Source organism: Ranitomeya imitator, chromosome 7, assembly GCF_032444005.1.
Source record: "Ranitomeya imitator isolate aRanImi1 chromosome 7, aRanImi1.pri, whole genome shotgun sequence".
Lineage (NCBI taxonomy): Eukaryota > Metazoa > Chordata > Amphibia > Anura > Dendrobatidae > Ranitomeya > Ranitomeya imitator.
The window spans coordinates 202,418,741-202,429,052 of NC_091288.1; the positions used below are offsets into that span (position 1 = coordinate 202,418,741).

Consider the following 10,312-nt stretch of genomic DNA (forward strand, 5'->3'; position numbering starts at 1 on the left):
GCGTTGGAATATGGTTGACATGTTATGAGCAGCTGCTGCAAAGTTCCCTTGCCCTGGTTTTGAGTAATTTCACTAATAATGGGTGAGATTTATCTTAAAGGAGCACTCCGGTCTCCATAAGTCACCTAGTTATGGCCGTCAAACTGCACGGAGTGGAATGGAGCAGCCGGTCACGCAAGGCTATGCTTGCTTTCTGCATCACAGATTATTTATGTAAAGCGTAATATCCCTTTAAGGCTGCAGTAATGGAGGATTTCTTTTGCCAGAATGGAGGGGTTGTGGGGTCATAGTTAGGCAACAGTGGTCTCCAACCTACGACTATACAACTGCTACAAAACTTCCAACTCCCTGGCGATATCCATCCTGCAAAACTACAATACCCAATGTAAAATGGAAGTCAGGGGCGCTGGATAATCCCTTTAAAGTGACACGGTCACCTGAATTTGGAGGGAACAATCTTCAGCCATGGAGGCGGGGTTTTGGCGTTTTTGATTCACCCTTTCCTTACCCGCTGGCTGCATGCTGGCCGCAATATTGGGTTGAAGTTCATGCTGTGTCCTCCAGAGTACACGCCTGCGCAAGTCAATCTTGCCTTGCGCAGTATGCATTGCCCATCTGCGGGCAAAGCCGAAAAGCATTAGTGCGCATGCAGCCAGCGGGTAAGGAAAGGGTGAATCAAACACCCAAAAACCCCGCCCATATGACCGAAAACCTCTCCCGCCAAATTCAGGTGACAGGTTCCCTTTAACTACACTTACTGCCTAGAGAAATAAGTTTAACCCATGAGGAAAATACATATCAAAATTGATGCAATTGAAAAGTAAAGTAGTTGAATTCCACTTTTTATATGCATCAATTGATACAAGTCTTCAATATTTTTCCACGTATTTGGGGGATCGATTTATAATTAAAGTTCCTGTAAAAGGACAAAAAAAGAAACCGAAATCATGATCTCAGCAGCCAATGCACAATCCGAGACAGTTCATCTATTTAACCACTTTATTCAGCACTGTCGTTGCACCCAGAAATTCACACTTTCCCGTTTGTTGCTTTAAAAAAAAAAAAAAGTGAACCAAAACAAAAAACATTTCTAGAACTAAATCGTTCATACAATATAACTTGTAATAAACAATGGCGCCAATTTCTCATTCATTGGCTTATTGTTCAGTGTCCAAATGTAAAAGGCACCGTATCGCTGCAGAGAAGTTCACAAGAAAATGGCTGCCACGCGGTGCGGCTCTCCCCGTTAGAAGAAGTTAAAGGAAAAGGCCACCTGGGAAGGTCTGAAGGTGAATTCTTGCTGACCGGAGGACGGTGCAGTATACTGATCGGAGGTTCCCTGGGTGTCTGCAGGTGCAGCAGAGCTAGGTGCAGCGCTCGTTGGGGATTTGTGAATACTTTTACGGAAAACCTTGCTGCGGTTTTGTCTCGCCGTCAAAGTCACTTCGGTCATCTTTGCCGATTTAGTTGCTGTGAAAAATAAAAATGCAGCAAATTATAGCGATACTGCAGCCTTCACATGATGAACAATGGATGGGTGACAGCCTGCTGATCCCTGCTGAATCCTTACCCTTTCCTTGACCGCTCCTCCCCGGGGAAGCCCTACCACTCTCAGGGGATCCCCTCCCCAGTAAGCCCATACCACTCCCTGGGGAATCCCTAGAACAGGACCTATTAAATACCCCACATTGGAAAGATGCAGTGGCTGCGAATGCACATCACTGCTCCATTCCTTGTCTATGGGACTGCCAAGTACAAAGGTCGGACCATCTTTAGTCCCATAGACAAGGAATAGACAGGTGGACATCAACAACCAGGTTTTAATGCTTTCCCTTCCCCTTTCAAAAATGCAGCCAGAAAACCTCAGCGTCAGTAAGCCGCACGCCGTGTGAAGACCTTGTTCAGTTACTTACCAGCCTGCATCAGCCTCAGCTGTTTAACCCTTTCTTCTTCCATCTTGCGGCGGTAATCACCAAACATTACCCGCATCACTTGCCGTTTCTTCACCAATGGGACTTTCGCACTCCGCAAAGTCTTAATAACCTGTACCGCTTCCTCCACTACTCAGAGGAGAGAATAATAAATTCACAGGTAAAGATCAAACAATATCATGTTATTCACACCCATGTGTCCATCGGGTAATTCCTTGAGATGCAATTCCCTAATAACGGATGGCAAAGATGGAGGTCCACTTAAGCTTCTACAACTCCAAGCTGTAAATCTACGTAAACCTCACCTTGTTTGGGAGTCGATTTCTGACGCTGTAGTCCAATTTCAAGCTGCTCCACGCACCAGTCCAGCTCCCTCCGCAGCTCATCGTCACCCGACTATGGAACATGTAATACAGTGATGCATAAAAGGGATGTAAAGTATTAAAAAGTGGTGAACTCCTTCTAGAACCAGTGCCACACCTGTCCGCAGGTTCGGCATCCGAGCGCCGTTCAATGGAGCTGAGCTGCGATACCAGACAACACCCATGGAAGGATGTGGCACAGTTTCTGGAAGAAAGCAGCCATGTTTTACCAATTCTTTGAAGGCCGTATAGAGATGCAATACAACAAGGTTATATCATGCTAGAGACTGGATCACATCCTTTCCTTGGCACCAACAATATGGCTTCTTCAGTGAGCTTAAATACAGCCAGAACCTTTAGGGCTTCACTGCCGATTTGGACTTACCAGGTAAAGCTGCCATGGTTTGGTGCCGTAACCTACATCCTGCTCGTTACTGGTGGTCCTAATCCCCCTTTGTGCACCTACCTTGGCTTCCTCCTTTACTGGTGGACATGGATGCAGAGTTTCTCTAGGGTCTTTCGCTTTGCTCGGAGCCTCCGTATTTTTAGCCTTGGACTTTTCTTTCTTCTTCTTCTTTTTCTTTGGGGAGTCCGCTATATTTTTCTCTTCAGCATCACCAATTTGTGTCCGGTTAGCTGACACCACAAGGGTACTGGCTGCACAGCACTGCTGCGACAAGCTTTCAGGCACAGTTTCCACAGGCATATGGGTAGCACCGAGGTGGTCACCGTCAGCGCCATGCGTGGTCAGCGGAGATGTGGAGGTCTCTGTAGTGATACACGTTTCTTCAGGGATCTGAAAATTGAAGGTGAAGTCCGAGCCACCTACTAAACATAAAGCCCCGTCCTGCTGGCCTTCTGACGGCTCAGTGTTTTTCACCTCCTTGGCATAGTCCTCCAGTTCATCCTCCGCTTGTCCCCCCGCACTCCGATGTTCATGATCTGGGAAGAAGTTGAAGTTAAACCCGCTGCCGGATGGTGTGAACCAGCGCCTCGCGCCACTTTGTGCATCCTTTGCACTTTTTCTATAGGCGACGCTGTGGGCATCTCGAGCCGTCACTTCTTCAATTTTAGGTTCTGGAGGATTATTGGCTTAAAAAGGAAAGGATGATATTTAGTTATTGAGGAGTAAAAGGATTTCACAACTGTTATATACAAAACAACGGATATACGGGGACACAGATTATGGCATATAAGGATCACCCGAGTCTGCCGGAGAAGGAGCCACTCTTTCACAGTGCTCATCGAGGGGTCCAGGAGCTCGGACCTCCATGGTCAATGATTTATCATCTATTCTATTGATCGAGTATTTTATTCCAGAAACAGCGCCGCACTTGTCAATGGCCGTGCCTGGGATTGCAAATTGAAGTCAATACTGCAATATCAGGAGGAGCCTACGGACAGGAGTGGCGCTTTATTTTTTTAGGGGAAAAAAAAAAAATTCTAACTGGACCCCATTGAATAGTTATCACTCACCACTTTGTTCTTGTACCCGTCTCTCTTCGGCCATCTTGAGACGGTAGTTTCCAAATACTTGGTTCATCACCTGCCTCTTCTTCACAAAGGGAGCTTTCCGAGAGCGCAGGACTTGCAGTACCCGTTGAGTATCTTCCACTGAGGAAATACCATGAGTCACAGATCATTTGTTTTCCTATTGCAGTGAGCACAAATTGCTGTTTAACCCTCTAAATGCTGCTGTTAACCATTGACAGTGGCATTTAATATGGCCTGATTGCATGGCACAAGTTTTCCAGCACACATTGCCGCCCACAGAGAAGAGATCACAGGGAGTTGATGGGTTGCAATGGCAGACAGGGGTCTACTGAAGGCCCCTGGGAGACTAATAATATTCCTATATTGTGTAGTGCAAAACTGCAGTATAAAGAACATGCAATCGCATCTATGGGAAGGGAAAAATAAAAAAAAATATAGATTTAAAATACGTTAAAAAAATATATATTAAAATATATTTAAAAAAAAAAAATACAAGAAGATCACACCCATTTAGCCTGCTTCAAAATTAAATGAATAAAAAAATAAAGTTATTCAAGCAATTTATTAAAACAAAAATAATTTAAAAAAAAAAAAGTAATTAAAAAAAGTTGTATGTACCCCCAAAAATTTGTCATACAACTCCATAAATGAAAAAATTAACAGAACAAAAAGTTATGGCTCCTTGAAGAAGGGGGAGAGAAAACAGTACGTGCAAAAAGCCCATTTATGAAGGGGTTGGGATAGTCCGGGGGGTCAACATTGCACACACCTTGTCTCGGCGTTGGATTGCGGCGCAGGAGCCCAGTTTCCAGCTGACGGATGCACCACTCCAACTCATCTTCAAACGTCCCTTTGGGAGCCTGAGAAATTAACATGGGGAAGATTTTGTCTTGCAAACTAGTTCTGATCAATATGACACATATCAGATGCATTTTCTATGTGCTCGCTCACTGTACATTATGGGTGTTGTGCCTCCTGTTACAGTACAATTCCTGCAGAGCAGCGATCAGTAGCGGACATACAATCTCTCACAGCAGGAAATGTTGCAGGCGCCATCCCCTACTGAGAAAAACCCCGGTCCACATGTTCTGCGAGGACGTCCCGATGTCAGAGAGAAGCTCCTATCCCATCAGGCTGGACCTGTCCATATAACAGCACAGCACGTCTTCTTGGCTCCACAGGAAGCCATTACTACCGCCCTCAGGATCTCATATACCGTCACGGACCCCCCATCCTCACTAGGTCCCCAAACTATTGCCAGTCCTGTCTTGGAATATATATATATATATATATATATATATATATATATATATATATATTTTTTTTTTTTTTTTTATGTAAACAATATATATATTATTTTATTATTATTTTATTTATTTTTTTTATAAAGAAGGTTGTTCTGTTCTCTGCGTCTTTAAGTGGTCTATTCTGAGGATTATTTTCATTTATTCAGGTGGTCTTCCCTCGAGATCCACATCTACTGGAGCGCCTCCATTTACTGACAGTGCTTTCTCTGGGGTCCATATTAATTGAGGGGGGTCTGCATATAGTATATTCCGCACAAGTCTAGGATTGCCTCTGGTGTTTTATGGGGGTCGTCTCTGGGATTTATATTCATTTATGGGGACTGCTGTTTGATGCCTGTAATTATTTAGATCCATTTCCTTATTTTTCCAGTGGGGTCTGCAGCACATATTTTAAGGGGGCGGTGTGTGTGCTGAGATCAGCTTTTGTTATTATTTTTTATTTTGGAGGGGGGGGGGGGGGAAGATATCTGCATTTATTTGTGGTGTACGTGAAGAAATCTGTAGTTATGAATTTTATTTTTTGTGGGGGAGGGGGGAAAAATGCATTTACTTGGATGGAGTTAGCTTTGATGCTATGTAGGGGGTCTGGTCCACAGTTTGCAGTGGTTTAGGGGGTCACTTCTACAGTGCTGTCACAGTAATTAATCCCTACTTTCCCACATGGGGACATAACTCACCTCCTCCATGCCTGCGGTATATTATTTCTCCCCAGGACACTTTCATAACAACGCTGAATAAATGGTTCAGAAAAACATAAGTCAAATCACTCATATAAAATAACCATCAGTGTATCAGTGCACCATGCATGCTGGGACTTATAGTGGGTCAGGCACAGTGCAGAAGTAGGACAGAAAGAATTAACATGAAAGCAGGTAATGCAGACCCCCCACCTGTGCAGACCACATGCACGATACATGCATTACACGCTGGGGAACAAGCACCTACCTAACGACGCATGGTCATTACGGTCCGTCTGTGAATTCACTCCCCTGCTGAGTCCGCTCAGTTTATCTTCCCGTGCGGAAACTGAGACCAGACCAACAGTTCCGGAAACAAAAATCAGGCTATAAATATCAGTGCAGTGACGTCGTGGGACAGCAGAGGTGGAGGAGCAGCAGCCGAGTGTAGAGTGTGTTCTCCCTGTATGTAACCTGCTCTATTATCAGGTCACTGCACACTATAAAAGGAGAGACATAATACTCTCTACCTGTCCTCCATGTGTAGTGCGGGGTCTGTCTCTACCTGTCCTCCATGTGTAGTGCGGGGTCTGTCTCTACCTGTCCTCCATGTGTAGCGCGGGGTCTGTCGCTCTCTACCTGTCCTCCATGTGTAGTGCGGGGTCTGTCACTCTCTACCTGTCCTCCATGTGTAGTGCGGGGTCTGTCACTCTCTACCTGTCCTCCATGTGTAGTGCGGGGTCTGTCGCTCTCTACCTGTCCTCCATGTGTAGTGCGGGGTCTGTCGCTCTCTACCTGTCCTCCATGTGTAGTGCGGGGTCTGTCACTCTCTACCTGTCCTCCATGTGTAGTGCGGGGTCTGTCACTCTCTACCTGTCCTCCATGTGTAGTGCGGGGTCTGTCTCTACCTGTCCTCCATGTGTAGTGCGGGGTCTGTCGCTCTCTACCTGTCCTCCATGTGTAGTGCGGGGTCTGTCGCTCTCTTCCTGTCCTCCATGTGTAGTGCGGGGTCTGTCGCTCTCTACCTGTCCTCCATGTGTAGTGCGGGGTCTGTCGCTCTCTACCTGTCCTCCATGTGTAGTGCGGGGTCTGTCGCTCTCTACCTGTCCTCCATGTGTAGCGCGGGGTCTGTCACTCTCTACCTGTCCTCCATGTGTAGCGCGGGGTCTGTCACTCTCTACCTGTCCTCCATGTGTAGTGCGGGGTCTGTCGCCCTCTACCTGTCCTCCATGTGTAGTGCGGTGTCTGTCACTCTCTACCTGTCCTCCATGTGTAGTGCGGGGTCTGTCACTCTCTACCTGTCCTCCATGTGTAGTGCGGGGTCTGTCACTCTCTACCTGTCCTCCATGTGTAGTGCGGGGTCTGTCACTCTCTACCTGTCCTCCATGTGTAGTGCGGGGTCTGTCGCTCTCTACCTGTCCTCCATGTGTAGCGCGGGGTCTGTCTCTACCTGTCCTCCATGTGTAGCGCGGGGTCTGTCGCTCTCTACCTGTCCTCCATGTGTAGTGTGGGGTCTGTCGCTCTCTACCTGTCCTCCATGTGTAGTGCGGGGTCTGTCGCTCTCTACCTGTCCTCCATGTGTAGTGCGGGGTCTGTCGCTCTCTACCTGTCCTCCATGTGTAGTGTGGGGTCTGTCACTCTCTACCTGTCCTCCATGTGTAGTGCGGGGTCTGTCTCTACCTGTCCTCCATGTGTAGTGTGGGGTCTGTCGCTCTCTACCTGTTCTCCATGTGTAGTGCGGGGTCTGTCGCCCTCTACCTGTTCTCCATGTGTAGCGCGGGGTTTGTCGCCCTCTACCTGTCCTCCATATGTAGCGCGGGGTCTGTCGCCCTCTACCTGTCCTCCATGTGTAGCGCGGGGTCTGTCGCTCTCTACCTGTCCTCCATGTGTAGCGCGGGGTCTGTCGCTCTCTACCTGTCCTCCATGTGTAGCGCGGGGTCTGTCGCTCTCTACCTGTCCTCCATGTGTAGCGCGGGGTCTGTCGCTCTCTACCTGTCCTCCATGTGTAGCGCGGGGTCTGTCGCTCTCTACATGTCCTCCATGTGTAGTGCGGGGTCTGTCGCTCTCTACCTGTCCTCCATGTGTAGTGCGGGGTCTGTCACTCTCTACCTGTCCTCCATATGTAGTGAGGGGTCTGTCACTCTCTACCTGCCCTCTATGTGTAGTGCGGAGTCTGTTGCTCTATAACTTCCCTTCACATAAAAGATATATTACACAATTTCTTTTTTCCATGTGTCCTATTGATGTATGAAATAAAAATTAAAAGAATGGTTACTCTTTAAGGTACACCGCTCACTTATTTCTTGCCCCTTGTAAGCAGCCGGCTGGTAGATTGTAAGCAGCCGGCTGGTAGATTGCTGGATGGAGGTACGTGCCCCTGAGGATTTGTGCACTGAGTAACATTTACTTGCCAAGTTGTGGATTGTAGGGTCTGGGATTTCAGAGTGACTGTAGAGCCGGGGTGGGATGGTCACTAGACCTATTGAGCTAAGGCTCTAGAGGTGACTAAAAGTGGGTCGTGCCTTTAGGCTATATTCACACTTTGCGGATTTTGCTGCGGATCCGCAGAGGATTTGACCGCTGCGGATCCGCAGCAGTTTCCCATGAGTTTACATTTCAATGTAAACCTATGGGAAACAAAAAACGCTGTGCACATGCTGCAGAAAAATCCGCGCGGAAACGCTGCGGATTACATTCCGCAGCATGTCACTTCTTTTCTGCGGATTTTCACCTGCTCCAATAGAAAACTGCAGATGAAAATCCGCAGAAGAAAACGCAGTAAAAACCGCGATAAATCCGCAGTAAAAACCGCGATGGGTTTTCACTGCGGATTTTGCAATTCTGCTGCAGAAAAATCCGCAGTGGAATCTGCAGAGTGTGAACATAGCCTTATAGTACAGAGAAGATGAGTTCTGCTAGAACGAAAAACCTCTGCTAACCAGTGATGTGCTTATTGGGACCGCTGAAAGGGAGAGTTCACCATCATATCCAGCCTGCCCGTGAACATTGGTCTGGACCAAGGTCTTGTATTAGTTGCTTCTTGCTCGAGAAGTCAGTTTTCATAAAGAGCTGTAGGTTTTTCCCAGTTAATTATAGACCAGGCAGCTTTAAGGGCTGAAATAAGTTATCACCTATTCACAGGATGGGTATATTTATTGGAGGGGGTTGGACCTCTTTGACCCACGCCGATCAGCAGAATGCAGCTCTCAGCAGCCCCATAGAATGAAGTAGCAATGCACATGCCCCTAACACTGAAAAAAGTGCCGTTCTGCTTATCGTGTCCGAGAGGTTGGACTCCCACCAACAGGGGCATTCCATCCATGGTGGTAGACCACGCACAGCACTGGGCCTCCCCCCTACTCCTGTCACAATTTCTGCAGTTTGCACAATTAAATAGTGGTGCATAATGGGGTCAAAGTCTCCATGATACATCATTCAACCTGCCCCCAGTGCGCGTCTGAGACCCGGCCTGCCCTCAGTGCCCGTCCGAGATCCGGCCTGCCCCAGTGCCTGTCCGAGATCCGGCCTGCCCCAGTACGTGTCTGAGACCCGGCCTGCCCCAGTACGTGTCTGAGACCCGGCCTGCCCCCCAGTGTGCATCCGAGGCTAGGCTTGGCCCTAGTGCGTGTCCGAGACCCTGCCTGCCCCCCAGTGTGCGTCCGAGGCTAGGCCTGGCCCTAGTGCGTGTCCGAGACCCTGCCTGCCCCCAGTGTGCGACTGAGACCCTGCCTGCCCCCCCAGCGTGCGTCCGAGACCAGGCCTGGCCCTAGTGCGTGTCCAAGACCCTGCCTGCTCGTCATGCACGTCCAATATGCAGCCTGGCCCCATGTGCGTCTAAAAGCAGCATGTGCATTCATCCCCACCTTCCTCTACTAATCTTACTCGATTTGGAGTACTAATATACATGAGACTGATTTTTTAAAGAGGAAAATATGCATTTACAGGTGCCATAGAAGCTTGTAGAGGCGTTATTGCAACCACGGAGTACGGAGTCATTATTATTATAAAGGGTCAAGGATAATAATTATTAAAAGAGACACAATGGGACATTATCACTACAAGAAAGTACAGATGGTATATTATTAATGTGTAGGGTCACTCTTTTTTTGTGGGGCATAAGAGGAGGGTACTAGTAGTGTGCATGGCACAGAGGCATTATTATGGTCTAGGACACTGGTTATAGCACCATACGGTTTCTGTAAATGTGGCATAAAGTGAGGATGGGGATGGAAAAGTGATAAGCCAAAGATGTCTGTCTGTTACATTATACAGCCTTTTGCATTATTCTAGCTTCCATCCTAGGTTTTTAAAAAATGGGATTCCAACTGGCCAATTTCTTCGATTGAGGAGAAACTGCAGTGCGACGGCTGACTTTAATATGGAGGCTCGGAAATTGACTGACCGCTTTAAACATCGGGGATATCCAAAGGCTATCATTTCCTCGGCTTACCAGAGAGCAAAAACTAGTGAACGGACGGACCTATTTCAAAGACAGACACGTGAGTCCTTTAGGCCCTTGGGCATCGTCACTACATTTAACA

The 10,312-nt window shown here is 47.6% G+C and overlaps 1 protein-coding gene across 2 annotated transcripts; it reads right to left on the bottom strand.

Moving 5' to 3' along the window:
- Nucleotides 1–985: 985 nt before the first annotated feature.
- C7H8orf33 (chromosome 7 C8orf33 homolog) lies at nucleotides 986–6,143 on the bottom strand. 2 transcript variants are annotated; one of them, XM_069734413.1, is made up of 8 exons: nucleotides 6,040–6,143; nucleotides 5,772–5,824; nucleotides 4,557–4,647; nucleotides 3,770–3,907; nucleotides 2,760–3,385; nucleotides 2,237–2,327; nucleotides 1,914–2,060; nucleotides 986–1,470 (listed from the first exon to the last, which is right to left on the bottom strand). In XM_069734413.1, the coding sequence occupies exons 2-8, from the start codon at nucleotides 5,778–5,780 to the stop codon at nucleotides 1,247–1,249; spliced, it is 1,326 nt and encodes a 441-aa protein (XP_069590514.1). In that variant the 5' UTR covers nucleotides 5,781–5,824; nucleotides 6,040–6,143; the 3' UTR covers nucleotides 986–1,246. The 2 variants fall into 2 exon arrangements, with proteins under 2 accessions (XP_069590514.1, XP_069590515.1); XM_069734414.1 differs by lacking the exon at nucleotides 5,772–5,824 and having other exon boundaries at nucleotides 6,040–6,108.
- Nucleotides 6,144–10,312: the final 4,169 nt, after the last annotated feature.